An 18,558-nucleotide genomic window follows, 5' to 3' on the forward strand; every position below is an offset into this window, starting at 1 on the left:
AGAACCTGGTGCTCTTCACTCACTCAAGAGTTATTTATGTGTAGTGGAGGGTGGTCATTCTTAGTCCTCCTGAAGTCCCCGTTCATTTCCTTCATCTTGTCCATACTGAGCCTCAGGTTGTTACACTTGCACTATATCTCGAGATTTGGCCTCCACAATCATGTGGCAACAAATTCCATCGATCCTCCACCAGAGATTTCTCCCCATCTCTGTTCCAAATTTAATTTTTTTCAAAATTTTGACATACAGCACAGTAACAGGCCATTTCAGCCCATGAGCCTGTGCCGCCCAATTTACACCCCATTAACCTACATGCCCTGTGCATTTCAAACATTGGGAGGAAACCAAAGCCCCTGGGGAAACCCACACAGACACAGGGAGAACATACAAACTCCTGAGAGATAGCACTAGACTCAAACCCTAGTCCCAATCACTGACGCTGTGAAAGTGTTGCACTAACCATTCTACTCTTCAAGTCCTAGACTCTCCCACCATGGGACACAACCTCTCTACATCTACTCTGTCCATGCCTTTCAACATTCAAAATGTTTCAATAAGATCCCCTTCATTCTCCTAAATTCCAGTGAATCCAGGCCAAGAGAGGTCAAACACTCCTCTCACAATAACCCTTTCATTCCTGGAATCATCCTTGAACCCTCCCCTTTCTTAAATGAGCAAAAAACTACTAACAACACTCTGTGAGGACTCACAAGAGCATTCTAAAGCCTCAACATCACATCCCTGCTCTTACAGTATATTTTATTTCTCTTCGAATTAATCCTAGCATTACATTTGCATTCTTTGCCACTGACAAGAGGAAATTGAAAATCCTCCCCACCCCATCAAAAGGGTCATGGGGTTTCTTGGGCCTGAAGATAAACTTGCATCTGTTTGTGGTGAAGAATGAAAATTAGTGAGAGGGAAAGCCATGTTTTTTGGAGGAGGAGGACATCTCCAACGATCTGGCATGAAAGACCCCTCTCTGGTAAAAGAAATAAGCAGGCAGACTATTTTCTCAAAGTGTATGGCTGAACACTTCCAATGTTATTTCATTGCCATCATTCTGCCCATTCTCCTAATCTGTCTAAATCCTTCTATTGGCCTCATTTCCTCAACATGACCTGCTCCTGCACCTATATCCAAACGGCCACAACCCACTTTTTTCCATAATCTAACTCATTGATGTACAAGATAAAAAGGGAGTTCAGCACCGACCCCTGTGGAACATCACAAGCATCCGGCAGCCAACCAGTAATATGATCCCTGTATTGTGAATCTCTGCTTCCTGCCAATCACTAGTGTGATCTCCCCACACTAGTGGGTTTTCTGTAGGTTCTTATGGCATTGAGTAGCCTCATGTGCGGCACTTTGTGAAAGGCCTCCTGAAAATCTAAGTACACAACATCCTTTATCCAGCCTGCTTGTCACTTCTTCAAGGAATTCCAATATTTCCCCTTAAGGAAACCATCAGGGCCGGATTAGCGAAGCAGTAAAAGAGGCAGATGCTACGGGCCCTGCGCTGAAAGCTTGCTCTATTGCTACAGTACTGCACTTGCTCTATAAATACCACTGCAGTTATTTTTAATACATGTATACCACAGTTGTTTTTAGATTATAACACCACCACCCCCATCAAAGAACAGATAATAAACATTTAAGAGAAAGAATCAAACAGTCCATTCTAACGCTCTGAAAGTTTAACTTAAAATTAGTTCTCAAAAAAAACACAAGTGAAACCTTCTCTCAGATTATAACCAAATGGCTTTAAGTGTTTAGAGAGAATGAAAAAGAGAAATTGTTCAGTTTAATTGTTGGAAAGTCCATTATTTTGATTTTTAATTTTGCACACAATCACAAATTGGCAAGAAATCCAGTGGTAATGGTGATATTAAGAAGGCATTCCCGCCTCTGTCTATTTCCCCAAGGGATCCCTGAGCATTTCTATTTCCTCACCTTCAAACCAATTCCCAAGACGGATGTTGCTGCAGCTCTAAATCAGGGCTACCCAATTATATCCTCTTTATTGGCATAGGGTCTGCAATCCAAGTCCATTGATAAAGCTTCCTTTGTTAATATGGGTAAAAAAATTCCAGCAGCTAATTTTAAGAACAGGTCTCAAAATTTTGAACGAAAACATCAAGTTAATGATACTCCTTGTTGATGCAACACATTTAGCCATTATATTCACTTACTGTGGGAACCTGCATTGAAGCAACACTCCAAGAAGACACTTTGAGTCAACTGGCTCCCTTTTCACTCCAGCCCAATATTTTTGTGGACTGGCCTATGCTCTGATCCCTGGAGCAAGAGCAGGGGGGTCTGCATGAAACTGCAGGGACTGGCGCTGGTATGGATGGCCAGGCAGGTCTCCAGCCATTGGCAGAACATTAGACAAGCCCCTTTCCTGGGGTTTCTGTAGCCCACCACCAGATATTGGGCTGAAAACTCTTGGCCCTTTCCCTTTTGCCCGGCCACCGACTCCCCTTGAAACCTGCTTCATCAGTGCAGATAACACCCTCTCATAAAATGCGCAAGCTACATTTCCAATGATTTATTACTTTGAGTTCATCTCTCCTCTGAATTTAGCTTTCCCTGGCATTTGGAGTTCTACTTTCACCTTTCATTCTCTCTTTTAAACCACCAGATATTTTAATATTTTTATGTATTATTTAAGTTTAGGGCACGCACCACTTTATTCCGGCCTTGACAACCATGCAGGCTCCAGCCAATCTGGTCACGTGCCACCAAGTGCTCTGGAAACTTGAATCCAACCTGCGACGGGATCCCCCCTCACTCGCCCCCCCGACCGGGACTTGCCCCCCACTCCCCGACCGGGACTCCCCCCCCCCCACCGTCCGAGACTCCCTCCCGGGACCCCTCTCCCTCCCGGGACCCCTCTCCCTCCCGGGACCCCTCTCCCTCCCGGGACCCCTCTCCCTCCCGGGACCCCTCTCCCTCCCGGGACCCCTCTCCCTCCCGGGACCCCTCTCCCTCCCGGGACCCCTCTCCCTCCCGGGACCCCTCTCCCTCCGGGACCCCTCTCCCTCCCGGGACCCCTCTCCCTCCCGGGACCCCTCTCCCTCCCGGGACCCCTCTCCCTCCCGGGACCCCTCTCCCTCCCGGGACCCCTCTCCCTCCCGGGACCCCTCTCCCTCCCGGGACCCCTCTCCCTCCCGGGACCCCTCTCCCTCCCGGGACCCCTCTCCCTCCCGGGACCCCTCTCCCTCCCGGGACCCCTCTCCCTCCCGGGACCCCTCTCCCTCCCGGGACCCCTCTCCCTCCCGGGACCCCTCTCCCTCCCGGGACCCCTCTCCCTCCCGGGACCCCTCTCCCTCCCGGGACCCCTCTCCCTCCCGGGACCCCTCTCCCTCCCGGGACCCCTCTCCCTCCCGGGACCCCTCTCCCTCCCGGGACCCCTCTCCCTCCCGGGACCCCTCTCCCTCCCGGGACCCCTCTCCCTCCCGGGACCCCTCTCCCTCCCGGGACCCCTCTCCCTCCGGGACCCCTCTCCCTCCCGGGACCCCTCTCCCTCCCGGGACCCCTCTCCCTCCCGGGACCCCTCTCCCTCCCGGGACCCCTCTCCCTCCCGGGACCCCTCTCCCTCCCGGGACCCCTCTCCTCCCGGGACCCCTCTCCCTCCCGGGACCCCTCTCCCTCCCGGGACCCCTCTCCCTCCCGGGACCCCTCTCCCTCCCGGGACCCCTCTCCCTCCCGGGACCCCTCTCCCTCCCGGGACCCCTCTCCCTCCCGGGACCCCTCTCCCTCCCGGGACCCCTCTCCCTCCCGGGACCCCTCTCCCTCCGGGACCCCTCTCCCTCCCGGGACCCCTCTCCCTCCCGGGACCCCTCTCCCTCCGGGACCCCTCTCCCTCCCGGGACCCCTCTCCCTCCCGGGACCCCTCTCCCTCCCGGGACCCCTCTCCCTCCCGGGACCCCTCTCCCTCCCGGGACCCCTCTCCCTCCCGGGACCCCTCTCCCTCCCGGGACCCCACTCCCTCCCGGGACCCCTCTCCCTCCCGGGACCCCACTCCCCTCCCGGGACCCCACTCCCTCCCGGGACCCCACTCCCTCCCGGGACCCCACTCCCTCCCGGGACCCCACTCCCTCCCGGGACCCCACTCCCTCCCGGGACCCCACTCCCTCCCGGGACCCCACTCCCGCCCGGGACCCCACTCCCGCCCGGGACCCACTCCCGCCCGGGACCCCACTCCCGCCCGGGACCCCACTCCCGCCCGGGACCCCACTCCCGCCCGGGACCCCACTCCCTCCCGGGACCCCACTCCCTCCCGGGACCCCACTCCTCCCGGGACCCCACTCCCTCCCGGGACCCCACTCCCTCCCGGGACCCCACTCCCTCCCGGGACCCCCACTCCCTCCCGGGACCCCACTCCCTCCCGGGACCCCACTCCCTCCCGGGACCCCACTCCCTCCCGGGACCCCACTCCCTCCCGGGACCCCACTCCCTCCCGGGACCCCACTCCCTCCCGGGACCCCACTCCCTCCCGGGACCCCACTCCCTCCCGGGACCCCACTCCCTCCCGGGACCCCACTCCCTCCCGGGACCCCACTCCCTCCCGGGACCCCACTCCCTCCCGGGACCCCACTCCCTCCCGGGACCCCACTCCCTCCCGGGACCCCACTCCCTCCCGGGACCCCACTCCCTCCCGGGACCCCACTCCCTCCCGGGACCCCACTCCCTCCCGGGACCCCACTCCCTCCCGGGACCCCACTCCCTCCCGGGACCCCACTCCCTCCCGGGACCCCACTCCCTCCCGGGACCCCACTCCCTCCCGGGACCCCACTCCCTCCCGGGACCCACTCCCTCCCGGGACCCCACTCCCTCCCGGGACCCCACTCCCTCCCGGGACCCCACTCCCTCCCGGGACCCCACTCCCTCCCGGGACCCCACTCCCTCCCGGGACCCCACTCCCTCCCGGGACCCCACTCCCTCCCGGGACCCCACTCCCTCCCGGGACCCCACTCCCTCCCGGGACCCCACTCCCTCCCGGGACCCCACTCCCTCCCGGGACCCCACTCCCTCCCGGGACCCCACTCCCTCCCGGGACCCCACTCCCTCCCGGGACCCCACTCCCTCCCGGGACCCCACTCCCTCCCGGGACCCCACTCCCTCCCGGGACCCCACTCCCTCCCGGGACCCCACTCCCTCCCGGACCCCACTCCCTCCCGGGACCCCACTCCCTCCCGGGACCCCACTCCCTCCCGGGACCCCACTCCCTCCCGGGACCCCACTCCCTCCCGGGACCCCACTCCCTCCCGGGACCCCACTCCCTCCCGGGACCCCACTCCCTCCCGGGACCCCACTCCCTCCCGGGACCCCACTCCCTCCCGGGACCCCACTCCCTCCCGGGACCCCACTCCCTCCCGGGACCCCACTCCCTCCCGGGACCCCACTCCCTCCCGGGACCCCACTCCCTCCCGGGACCCCACTCCCTCCCGGGACCCCACTCCCTCCCGGGACCCCACTCCTCCCGGGACCCCACTCCCTCCCGGGACCCCACTCCCTCCCGGGACCCCACTCCCTCCCGGGACCCCACTCCCTCCCGGGACCCCACTCCCTCCCGGGACCCACTCCCTCCCGGGACCCCACTCCCTCCCGGGACCCCACTCCCTCCCGGGACCCCACTCCCTCCCGGGACCCCACTCCCTCCCGGGACCCCACTCCCTCCCGGGACCCCTCTCCCTCCCGGGACCCCTCTCCCTCCCGGGACCCCTCTCCCTCCCGGGACCCCTCTCCCTCCCGGGACCCCTCTCCCTCCCGGGACCCCTCTCCCTCCCGGGACCCCTCTCCCTCCCGGGACCCCTCTCCCTCCCGGGACCCCTCTCCCTCCCGGGACCCCTCTCCCTCCCGGGACCCCTCTCCCTCCCGGGACCCCTCTCCCTCCCGGGACCCCTCTCCCTCTCGGGACCCCTCTCCCTCTCCCTCCCGGTTCCCCCCTCTCCCTCTCCCTCTCCCTCCCGGGACTCCTCTCCCCCCACCCCCCGCCTCCCGCCTCAGTGACGACCCCCCGACTCCGCAGTCCGTTCGGCCCCTCCTGCCGCCCTGACTTTCCCAATTCACCGCGGACGAGGAAGTGGCTCCGCGACCGACAACCGCTTTGATGACGGTGGGGGGATTGGGGCTGGAATTGAGGGGCGATGGGGGAGAGTGGGTGGGGAGGGGAGGGGGGTAGTCAGGAACTCACCTCCTTGGTGCGGTCGAACTTCAGCCCCGACTCCATCGCGTCTCCTACCGTCTCCCCGTCACGTGTCCGGAAACGCCTGGCCCAGCCCAGCTCACCTGGACAGGGGGGAGGGAGAACAGGTGGAGGGGAGGGGAGGGGAGGGGAGGGAGAACAGGTGGAGGGGAGGGGAGGGGAGGGGAGGGAGAACAGGTGGAGGGGAGGGGAGGGGAGGGAGAACAGGTGGAGGGGAGGGGAGGGGAGGGAGAACAGGTGGAGGGGAAGGGAGGGGAGGGGAAGGGAAGGGAGGGGAGGGGAAGGAGGGGAGGGGAGGGGAGGGAGAACAGGTGGAGGGGAGGGGAGGGGAGGGAGAACAGGTGGAGGGGAGGGGAGGGGAGGGAGAACAGGTGGAGGGGAGGGAGGGGAGGGAGAACAGGTGGAGGGGAGGGGAGGGGAGGGAGAACAGGTGGAGGGGAGGGGAGGGGAGGGAGAACAGGTGGAGGGGAAGGGAGGGGAGGGGAAGGGAAGGGAGGGGAGGGGAGGGGAGGGGAGGGGAGGGAGAACAGGTGGAGGGGAGGGGAGGGAGAACAGGTGGAGGGGAGGGGAGGGAGGGGAGGGAGAACAGGTGGAGGGGAGGGGAGGGGAGGGAGAACAGGTGGAGGGTAGGGAGGGGAGGGAGAACAGGTGGAGGGGAAGGGAGGGGAGGGGAAGGGAAGGGAGGGGAGGGGAGGGGAAGGGAGGGGAGGGGAGGGGAAGTGAAGGGAGGGGAGGGGAGGGGAAGGGAGGGGAGGGGAGGGGAGGGGAAGGGAGGGGAGGGGAGGGGAGAGGAGGGAGAACAGGTGGAGGGGAGGGGAGGGGAGGGAGAACAGGTGGAGGGGAGGGGAGGGGAGGGGAGGGAGAACAGGTGGAGGGGAGGGGAGGGGAGGGAGAACAGGTGGAGGGGAGGGGAGGGGAGGGAGAACAGGTGGAGGGGAGGGGAGGGGAGGGAGAACAGGTGGAGGGGAGGGGAGGGGAGGGAGAACAGGTGGAGGGGAAGGGAGGGGGGGAAGGGAAGGGAGGGGAGGGGAAGGGAGGGGAGGGGAGGGAAGGGAGGGGAGGGGAGGGGAAGGGAGGGGAGGGGAGGGGAGGGGAGGGAGAACAGGTGGAGGGAGGGGAGGGGAGGGAGAACAGGTGGAGGGGAGGGGAGGGGAGGGAGAACAGGTGGAGGGGAGGGGAGGGGAGGGAGAACAGGTGGAGGGGAGGGGAGGGGAGGGAGAACAGGTGGAGGGGAGGGGAGGGGAGGGAGAACAGGTGGAGGGGAGGGGAGGGGAAGGGAAGGGAGGGGAGGGGAAGGGAGGGGAGGGGAAGGGAGGGGAGGGGAGGGGAAGGGAGGGGAGGGGAGGGGAGGGAGAACAGGTGGAGGGGAGGGGAGGGGAGAACAGGTGGAGGGGAGGGGAGGGGAGGGGAGGGAGAACAGGTGGAGGGGAGGGGAGGGAGAACAGGTGGAGGGGAGGGGAGGGGAGGGGAGGGAGAACAGGTGGAGGGGAAGGGAGGGGAGGGGAGGGAGAACAGGTGGAGGGGAGAGGAGGGGAGGGGAGGGAGAACAGGTGGAGGGGAGGGGAGGGGAGGGAGAACAGGTGGAGGGGAGGGGAGGGAGAACAGGTGGAGGGGAGGGGAGGGAGAACAGGTGGAGGGGAGGGGAGGGAGAACAGGTGGAGGGGAGGGGAGGGAGAACAGGTGGAGGGGAGGGGAGGGAGAACAGGTGGAGGGGAGGGGAGGGAGAACAGGTGGAGGGGGGAGGGGGAGGGGAGGGAGGGGAGGGAGAGAGAACAGGTGGAGGGGAGGGAGAACAGGTGGAGGGGAGGGAGAACAGGTGGAGGGGAGGGGAGGGGAGGGGAGGGGGAGAGAGAACAGGTGGAGGGGAGGGGAGGGGAGGGAGAACAGGTGGAGGGGAGGGGAGGGAGGGGAGGGGAGGGGGAGGGGGGAGGGGAGGGGAGGGGAAGGGAGGGGAGGGGGGAGGGGGGGAGGGGAGGGGGGAGAGGTGACGGGGGAGTTGACGGGGAGGGAGAACAGATGGAGGGGGAGGGGAGGAGGGGAGGGGAGGGGAGGGGAGGGGGGGGGAGGGGGAGGGAGGGGAGGGGAGGGGAGGGGGGAGGGGGGAGGGAGGGGAGGGGAGGGGAGGGGGGAGGGGGGAGGGAGGGGGTGGGAGGGGAGGGGGAGGGAGGGGAGGGGAGGGGAGGGGGAGGAGGGGGGAGGGAGGGGGAGGGGGGGAGTGGAGGGGGAGGGAGGGGGAGGGGAGGGAGGGAGGGGGAGGGGGAGGGAGGGGGGAGGGGAGGAGGGGGGAGGGAGGGAGAACAGGTGGAGGAGGGGAGGGAGGGAGGGGGATGGGGGAGGGGGATGGGGAGGGGGATGGGGAGGGGGAGGGGGAGGGAGGGAAGGAGAACAGGTGGAGGAGGGGATAGAGGGAGGGAGGGAGGGGGATGGGGGAGGGAGGGAGGGAGGCGATGGAGGGAGGGGGATGGGGAGGGGGGAGGGAGGGAGGGAGGAGAGGGAGGGAGGGGGAGGAGGTGGAGGGGGGAGGGAGGAGGGGAGGGAGGAGGGGAGGGGGAAGGGGGAAGGGGGAGGGAGGAGGGAGGAGGGGAGGGGGAAGGGGGAGGAGGGAGGGAAGGGGAGGTGGGGGAGGGAGGAGGGGAAGGGGGAGGGGGAAGGGTGGAGGGGGAAGAGGGAGGGGAGGGAGGGGGAGGGAGGGGAGGGGAGGGGGGAGGGAGGGGGAGGGGGAGGGGGGGAGAACAGGTGGAGGAGGGCATAGAGAACAGGTGGAGGAGGGGATAGAGGGAGGGAGAACAGGTGGTGGAGGAGGGGATAGAGGGAGGGAGAACAGGTGGGGGAGGGGATAGAGGGAGGGAGGGAGAACAGGTGGAGGAGGGGATAGAGGAGGGAGGGAGAACAGGTGGAGGAGGGGATAGAGGGAGGGAGACGGGAGGGAGGGAGACAGGAGGGAGGGAGGAGACGGAGGGAGGGAGGAGACGGGAGGGAGGGAGACAGGAGGGAGGGAGACGGGAGGAGGGGGAGGCGGAACAAGAGGGGTAAGGGAACAGGTGGGGAGGGAGGGAGAGAGGGGGAACAGGTGGAGGAGTTGAGAGGGGTAACAGCTGGCGGAGGGGAGAGTGGAGAAACAGATGGAGAAGGGGAGAGAGGGGAAACAGGTGGAGGAGGGGGATAGAGGGGGGAACAGGAGGGGAGGGAGACAGGAGGGGAGAGGAACAGGTGGGGGAGGGAGAGAGGGGTAACAGGTGGGGGAGGGAGGGAGGGAGGTGAACAGGTGGAGGGGAGGGGAGAGGAGGGAGAACAGGTGGAGGGGAGGGGAACAGGAGGGGAGGGAGGGGAGGGAGGGGAACAGGAGGGGAGGAGGGGAACAGGAGGGGAGGGAGGGGAACAGGAGGGGAGGGAGACAGGAGGGAGTGGAACAGGTGGGGAGGGGGAGTGGAACAGGTGGGGAGGGGGAGTGGAACAGGTGGGGAGGGAGAGAGGGGTAACAGGTGGGGGTGGGAGAGGGAGGGGAACAGGTGGGGGAGGGAGGGGAACAGGTGGGGGAGGGAGGGAGGGGAACAGGTGGGGGAGGGAGGGAGGGGAACAGGTGGGGGAGGGAGGGAGGGGAACAGGTGGGGGAGGGAGGGAGGGGAACAGGTGGGGGAGGGAGGGAGGGGAACAGGTGGGGGAGGGAGGGAGGGTAACAGGTGGGGGGGGGAGGGAGGGGAACAGGTGGGGGAGGGAGGGAGGGGAACAGGTGGGGGAGGGAGGGAGGGAACAGGTGGGGGAGGGAGGGAGGGGAACAGGTGGGGAGGGAGGGAGGGGAACAGGTGGGGGAGGGAGGGAGAACAGGTGGGGGAGGGAGGGAGAGGAACAGGTGGGGGAGGGAGGGAGAGGAACAGGTGGGGGAGGGAGGGAGAGGAACAGGTGGGGGAGGGAGGGGGGGAACAGGTGGGGGAGGGAGGGGGAAACAGGTGGGGGAGGGAGGGAGGGAGGAGAACAAGTGGGGAGGGGAGAGAGGGAGGGGGAACAGGAGGGAGGGGAGGGAGAGAGGAGGGAACAGGTGGAAGAGGGGTCGAGGGGGAACAGGTGGAGCAGGGGAAGAGTGGGGAAGGAGGGGGGAGAGAGGGGGAACATGGAGGAGGGGGAACATGGAGGAGGGGGAACATGGAGGAGGGGGAACATGGAGGAGGGGGAACATGGAGGAGGGGGAACATGGAGGAGGGGGAACATGGAGGAGGGGGAACATGGAGGAGGGGGAACATGGAGGTGGGGGAACATGGAGGAGGGTTGGAGGAGGGGGAACATGGAGGAGGGGGAACATGGAGGAGGGGGAACATGGAGGAGGGGGAACATGGAGGAGGGGGAACATGGAGGAGGGGGAACATGGAGGAGGGGGAACATGGAGGAGGGGGAACATGGAGGAGGGGGAACATGGAGGAGGGGGAACATGGAGGAGGGGGAACATGGAGGAGGGGAGGGAGGGGGAACATGGAGGAGGGGAGGGAGGGCTTACAGGTGGAGGAGGGGAGGGAGGGTGAACAGGTGGAGGAGGGTGAGGGAGGGTGAACAGGTGGAGGAGGGGTTAGAGTGGGTGGGGAGGGAGGGAGGGGGAGAGAGGAGGGGAGGGGAGGGGGAACTGGGGGGAGGGAGGGAATGGGGAGGGGAAGGAGGAACAGATGGGGGATCAGGGAGGGGATGGAGGGAGAGTGGAGGGGAAAGGGAGGGAGGAACAAGTGAGGGAAGGGATAGAGGGAGAGTGGAGGGGAAAGTGGGGAAGGCCAGGTGGATGGTGGGGGGATGGAATGATTGTTGGAACAGGAGAAGCAGATCAGGGCAGGAGGGAGAGGGGGTAGGTGGAGAGAGGGATGAGGGAGGGAGAGCACAGAGATAGGTTAATGATATGGTTGTATGTACTACAGGCACAGGCTGCCCCGCCCTCTTGATGACATCCTCCCCTGGACTCCTCCCTGTGACCCAGGCCATAAAGGTCGAATCTCCTCTTCCTTCCCTCATTTCCCTAGCTTGGACCCAGGCTAGCAGGCTCGTGTATAGTAAAGCCTATCATTCCCCTCATTCTTTGTCTCTGTGATTATTTGGGCAACCGGTAGCACCCAACAATTTATTACACAAGATTTTTGAAGGTCTCCGGTAATGGAGAAGTTGCTGCACCTTGATCGGCTCGAGGTAGATCCCCAAGTCCCAGGTGCACCCGAACTCTTTAAACATTGGGTGAACTGCTTCAATAGCTTCCTCGAGGCCGCTGCTGAAGTGCTCAATTCAGATGAGAAGAGGCAGAAGGTCCTACAGGCAAGAGTTGGCCAGAGGTCTTTCCAGGCCATCAGAAGCTGCATTACCTACTCTGAAGCGGTGGCTGAACTACGGGCACTATACAAGCCAAAGGTGAACGAAGTCTACTCCTGTTACCTGCTTGCATCCAGAAAATTACAGCCTGGTGAGTCAGCTGACGAGTTAATTTGATCTCTGGTTACACTGCGAAAAGACTAAACCCCACAGCCACGATATCGTTGACCCAGTGCTTGGAAGATCTGGTCCAAGTTGCCTGTGTGTCGGGATTGAGGTCGGATTATATACGACAACGTCTCCTCGAGGTGGATCAGCTCCCGCTGAAAAGAGCGATCCTTCTGATCAGAACTTTAGATTTGGCCCAGCACCACACAGAGTTGATCGCGGGCAGATGCAGGCCTACCACGAGGGGGTTCCCGACCCGACCGCGGCTGCAGTGACATCGGCGTCGTCGAGATGCAACTTCTGCGGGCAAGCTAGGCACTTGAGACACCTCTGCCCTGCTAAAGGAGCCACGTGCTCGGGCTGCGGGAAGTAGGGCCATTATCAGAAAGTCTGTAGGTCCAGAACCCTGTCCAGGACCAGCGCAGTATGTGTGCCTGAGGAACTTCCGGTACCGACCGCATGCGCAGTAAGGGGGTGCCATCTTACCGCTACCACTCCCATCCTCTATGCCGTGGCCTAACACTTCAATGACATCACGCCTGCCACGACACCACTTCCGCCATCTTCCCCAACGAGGTCAATGTGGTCAACATGGAGGTCGCCATCTTAGTCGTCGGGCCTCCCCACCGATGACGTCGAGGAGATATCTATCTTGGCGTCTGTCATCCTGAACCAAGCCGGCCTTCACCTGATCACCCAATGGGCGCAAGGCGAACTGCCTCTTTGACAGTGGCAGCACTGAAAACTCTATACACCCCGACGTGGTCTGCAGACTCACCTTTCCTGCCACGCCAATGACCGGATCAGTATCGATGGCAGCGAAGGACCAGCAAAGTGGGGGGGAAATATTACAATGACTTTGTACTGTTGTTCATGCCCCAGCTCTGCACGCCGATCCTCCTGGGCTTCGACCTCCAGAGTCAGTTCAGGAGTGTGACGATGGTGTTCAGGGGCCCCCCAACCGCCGCTTACCGTTCACAACCCCTAGCTCTCGGACCCCACTCCCCCACCAAGCACCCAGTCTCCGGCACCGTCCTGCAGTCTCATAACCCTGCGGGTGGCTCCTCCGTCATTATTCGTGAACCTCACCCTGGACTGTAAACTGATCGCCACTAAGAGTAGGCGCTATAGCACTGAGGATATGGAGTTCATCCAGGCTGAGGGTCAGTGACTTCTGGCGGAGGGGATCATAGCCCCTAGCTCCAGCCCCTGGAGGGCACAGGATCTCATGGTCAGTGGTGTTGGCAAGCCCCAGATGGCGATCGACCATAGGCAAACCATTAACCACTTCACCCAGTTGGACACATGTCCGCTACCCCGGATAGCTGACTTGGTCAACAAGGTTGTGCAATATAGAGTTTTTTCGACCATTGACCTCAAGTCAGCTTACCATCAACTCCCACCCACCCCCCCACCCCCCACCCCCCCCCCCATCTGAGCTATCGAATCTACACGGGATTTGAGGCCGACGTCAAACTATTCCACTTCCTGCGGGTGCCTTTCGGTGTGACTGCTTTTCAGAGGGTTATGGACCGGATGGTGGAGAGCACAAGCTGATGGCAATGTTCCCTATCTCGACAATGTCACCATCTGCGGCCACGACCAGTAGGACCACGACACTAACCTCGCCAAGTTCTTACATACGACCAAGTCCCTCAACTTGACATACAAACATGACAAGTGTGTGTTTACTACAGACTGTCTAGCTCTTCTTGGGTGTGTCATGGTACATGGTGTAATTGCCCCCGGACCCTGTCCCAAACACCCTAAAGGTGCTGAAGAGGTGCCTGGAGCTGTTTTCCTACTATGCACAATGGGTGCCCAATTACACCGATAAAACCCACCCCCTGATTAAGTCCACAACCTTCCCATTATCAGCGGAAGCCCAGGCTGCATTTCACCAATCCGAATAGAGATCGCAAAGGCCACGATGGATGCCGTGGATTAATCCATCCCCTTCCAGGTGGAGAGCGATGCTTCTGACTTTGCACTGGCTGCCATCCTTAACCAAGCAGGCAGGCCAGTAGCGTTTTTCTCCCACACCCTGCGATCATTGAGACAGTGCGCCACTGAAGCGACATTACCTGGCTGGAAAAAGGTTTACCTTGCTGATAGACCAGAGGGCTGTGGCCTTCATGTTCAATGCAAAACAGCGGAGTAAAATCAAAAATGGCAAGATTCTTAAGTGGAGGATCAAGCTATCCACCTATAATTACGATATCTTGTATCAGCTGGGTAAACTCAACGATCCCCCAGATGCCTTATCCTGGAGGACGTGTGCCAGTGAGCATCTCAACCATCTCCAGGTCCTTCATGACAATCTGCGCCACCCCGGAGTCACGAGGCTGTACCACTTTGTCAAGACACAGAACCTTCCATACTCCCTAGAGGACGTCCAGTCCACGGCCAGATGTTGCCAGATCTGCGCGGAATCTAAGCCATAGTTCTACCAGCCAGAAAAGGCAGACCTCATTAAGGCCACACGCCCCTCTGAACGACTCAGTTTCGATTTCAAGGGCCCCCTTCCAACCTCAAATAGCAATGCCTACTTCCTTACGGTGGTGGATGAATTCTCCAGGTTCCCCTTTGCTATTACCTGCCCAGATATGACCTCAACGATGGTTATCAAGGTGCTGTGCAGCATCTTCACCCTGTTCGGGTACCCTGACTATATTCATAGTGACCAGGGGTCCTCATTCATGAGTGAGGAGCTGCAACAGTACTTTCTAGCCAGAGGCATAGACACCAGCAGGACCACCAGCTATAACCCCAGGGGTAATGGCCAGGTGGAAAGGGAGAACGCCACCATCTGGAAGGTGGTGCTCCTGGCTCTCAGGTCCAGGAACATGCCAATGTCCCACTGGCAGGACGTTTTGCCCGAGGCACTCCACACCATCCAATTGTTGCTATGTACTGCTACTAACACCACCCTGCATGAACACCTCTTTGCTTTCCCTAGGAGATCAAAGCCGATCATTCCCCTCAGTCTTTGTCTCTGTGATTATTGGGGCAACTGGTAGTGTCCAACAAGATGAGATAGGGGGAGGGGAGGGAGGAACAGATGGAGGAGGGATAGAGGGAGAGGGGAAGGGGAGGGAGGAACAGGTGGAGAAGTGGATAGAGGGAGAGGGGAGAGAGGAACAGGTGGAGGAGGGGATAGAGGGGGAGGGGAGGGAAGAACAGGTGGAGGGGGATAGAGGGGAGGGGAGGGAGGAACAGGTGGAGTGGGATAGAGGGGAGGGGAGGGGAAGGGTAGGAAGGAACAGGTGGAGAAGGAGATAGAGGGAGGGGAGGGAGGAACAGGTGGAGGAGGGGATAGAGGGAGAGGGGAAGGGGAGGGAGGATGGAGGGTGGAATAAGTGGAGTTGGGGATAGAGGGGAGGCGGAATAGCTGGAGGAGGGGATGGAACCAGTGGGAGAGAGGATAGCAGGGGAGGGGGAGGGGAGGGGTTGGGGAGGGAGGAACAGGTGAAGGAGGGGATAGAGGGGGAGGCCAGGTAGATGGTGGGGGGTGGAGTGATTGTTGGATGGAACAGGAGAAGCAGATCAGGATAGGAGGGAGAGGGGGCAGGTGGATGGAGGTGGAGAGAGATAGGTGGGTGGGGAGGGTTTGGAAGGAGAAAGGGGTGGGGTAGAGAGGACCTTTGCACATTATTTATTTCTGAATATTTATTTTTTCTCTATTCTGTGTCCAGTTTATTTTTTGTGGTGATTCTGCTGCGCCAGAAGGTAAAAGGAATCTCAGGGTTGGATGTGTGATCATGTATGTTCTCTGACAATATGTCTGAACTGTGAACCCAACTAAACATGAAGGGGTCCGGAGCCAAAAGATTTCTCCTGTTGTAGTCGATGTTTCTGATGTACCTGTGTGGCTGCAGCAAGAATAAATGTTGCCTTTTCATCATTGTCACACTTAAACCCATCTGTGCATCAGAATGGTCTACATTAAGGCACTTTCTTGGGCAAAGAACTTGATCAGAAAACAGATTTCAGATTTATTGTCAGAATACATATATAAAGCAAAGTGGCAGAGACAGATACACACAAGGAAACACTATAGATGGCTGTGAAGCTCCACTAACCGATGAGTTGAACACCTTCTATGCCCACTTTGAGAAGAAGAACCTACCAGAATCCCTAAAAAGGCTGAGGACCCTGTGTTATCTGTGAATCCTTGCAAGGCGTCAGGGCCTGACAGTGGGCAAGGTACTGATATATGTGACAACCAACTAGTGGGAGTGTTCACGGACATTTTCAACCTCTCATTGTGGTGGTCAGAAATTCCCACCTGCCTCAAAAGGGCATCAATCATCGCAGTACCCAAGAAGAGTAGTGTGAGCTGCCTCAACGATGACCGATGATGTGATCGATTGCAACAGTTTTGGAAAGGTATTCAATCTGTTTTTAACAGTTTATATAATATCCATCTTGTATTAGATTCCGATATATTTTTATTAGGGAACATGCAATCATTAATCGATTTAGGTTTAGAGGATTATCAGATTTCATTTATTTATTTAGCTTTAGTTGTGGCTAAGAAATGTATAGCACTTACTTGGAAAGATAGAAATGTACTAACTTTAGATAAGTGGTATTTGGAAATGAAATTTTGTTTGACTATGGAAAGGATATCTTTTTCAATTCAGGATAAGATGTCTTTTTATAAGTTAAAGTGGACTCCGTTTGCTAATTATATGCATTTAAGTTTGATTTAAATATATGTTTAAGTGTGATATTTTAGTATTGACAATTTTTTTTTGTTGTTAGAATTTTTTTAGGTTAAGTTTTATCTCTTTTTTTTGTAAGTGGGTATTTTTTTTCATATATAATATTGTCAATTTTATTAACTCTTCACTCTTTATTTTGGGGGGGAGGGTTGGACTAATTTTAAGTTAGACTATTAATATTGTGTTACAATTAACGGGGGGGTTATTTTGTGTAGTTTTCTATGTAATATTGTAATCATAGCTTTTTAAAATTTTTTTTCTATTTTTCTTTAAATGTAATTCTTTATTGTATTCATGTTATAAAAATTTTAAATAAAGTCTTTAAAAAAAAAACAAAAAAAAAAACGATGACCGTCCAGTAACACTAACTTCTACTGCGATGAAATGCAACGAGAGGCTGGTCATGGTCAGAATTAACATATTCTAAGCAAAGATCTGGACCCACTACAATTCGCCCATTGTCACAATCGCTCCAGAGCAGACACGATATCGCTGGCTCTTCGCTCAGCTCTGGATCACCTCAAAAACAACAACTCGTACATTCAGCTGCTCTTCATCGACTACAGCTCGGCCTTCAACACCATTAATCCCTCAGTGCTGGTCAAGAAGCAACAAACTCTGGGCCTCTGTACTGCAACTAGACCCTTGACTTTCTCTTTTTTTTGAAAATTTATAATTTTTCCAAACTCAGACAATTTCAATAATTCACAATGCAACAATCACAATTATCTAGTACATTTACATTCTACTGAGCCTGGTTTTATCCCTCCCTGCCCCATATCACAATCTGACAAGAGGAAAGGAATACATTGACCATTTAAATAAAGGACAACTCACATCAAATGATAGACACTTGTTTAACGTATAAAAGAAGGATCCACCTATCAAGGACAAAAAAAAGAAAAAAGAAAACATATTAAACCACAGGGTCTGCGGGAGCTCAATGCCCATCTTTCAATCTTTACATTCATCTCAATAATCTGATTGGAATGGAACCCCCACCAACCCCCTGAGAGGGGAAGGATGGGGTGGGGGAGGGGGAGTAAGAGGCCGTATAGCACAAAGGACCACACCTATATCCTTGCACCTACATAACACAGGTAGGTTTACCAGATCTTAAGAAAGGTGCCATTTTTTCTTCAAGTTCCAAGTGATCTTTGGATTTGGAAACTTTCATTCTAAGTCTGATGTCCATGATGTTTCCCAACAGGAACAACTCTGGGTCCTGTGGAAACTTTTTACCTATAACTTTCTCTTGGGCCTGCCCTAGTTCTACCCAAAAGGGCCTCACCTTGGACCATGAGTGCACAAAGGTTCCTGTCTCTATGCTGCACCTGAAACATTGGTCCGAAATTTCCGGTTTACCTTTATGTAATTTCTGCAGCGTGAAATATAGCTGGTGAAGAATGCGAAACTGCACCAGCCTTTTATCTTGAGTTAGTTGTTATGGCTTATGCTGACACAACACTGTTCATTTATCATGACCCCGAGGTCCGACTCTCATCTCTGCCTTGACCTATGAAGCCCCAGTTTCTGCCTGGGTCAAGGAATATATTACCAAAATAAACTTTTTTGGTGTTCCCTCTTCGAATGGAATCCTCCATGTCACTGCACGCCAGAAAGGCCATTGTTGGGCCTAATTTATCGCTCAAGTAAGATCTTAGTTGAAAATAACAGAAGACCATCCAATTTGACGAGTCATTTTAATTCTTAACTTTTAAAAAAATATTTTGTTTACAATTTTAAATCATATAACATTAACTATATTAATACAAACATCACATGATTAAATGAAACCCCTCCCATCCTCCCTCGTCCATGCCACTAACACCCTTCCTCTTCCCCTACCCACCTACAAAGAAAGAAAGAAGGAGATCATCACTAAATACAATCGTATTCAACATTTTAGCTGCAGAAACCAGAGCAGACCGAGAGATCAAATCTTAATACCAAGATTTTTAAAATATAGCCTCAAATTATACATTATCTTTTTTAAAGGAATACAGGATTTCATCTCAGTACGCCATCTTTTCATACCTAAAACCAAATCAGATTTCAATGTAATAGCCAAACATTTTTTAGAAACAGCCAAAGCCAAATGTAAAAATTCAATTTGATACATAGTTAATCTCAACCCTAAAACAATCAACTTAATATCCTCTAATAAAAATA

General features: G+C 57.6%; 1 protein-coding gene across 2 annotated transcripts in view; it reads right to left on the reverse strand.

The window, feature by feature from the left end:
- The window catches only part of st14b (ST14 transmembrane serine protease matriptase b), a 132,701-nt gene extending 126,399 nt beyond the window's left edge, over window positions 1-6,302 (reverse strand). For both annotated transcript variants that reach the window (XM_069894361.1, XM_069894360.1), the window contains exon 1: window positions 6,203-6,302. In XM_069894361.1, coding sequence (XP_069750462.1) covers window positions 6,203-6,238 — 36 coding nt within the window. In that variant the 5' untranslated portion in view covers window positions 6,239-6,302. The remainder of the gene's footprint in view (window positions 1-6,202) is intronic.
- Window positions 6,303-18,558: the final 12,256 nt, after the last annotated feature.

Source organism: Narcine bancroftii, chromosome 8 (genome assembly GCF_036971445.1).
Source record: "Narcine bancroftii isolate sNarBan1 chromosome 8, sNarBan1.hap1, whole genome shotgun sequence".
In the NCBI taxonomy this organism is placed as follows: domain Eukaryota; kingdom Metazoa; phylum Chordata; class Chondrichthyes; order Torpediniformes; family Narcinidae; genus Narcine; species Narcine bancroftii.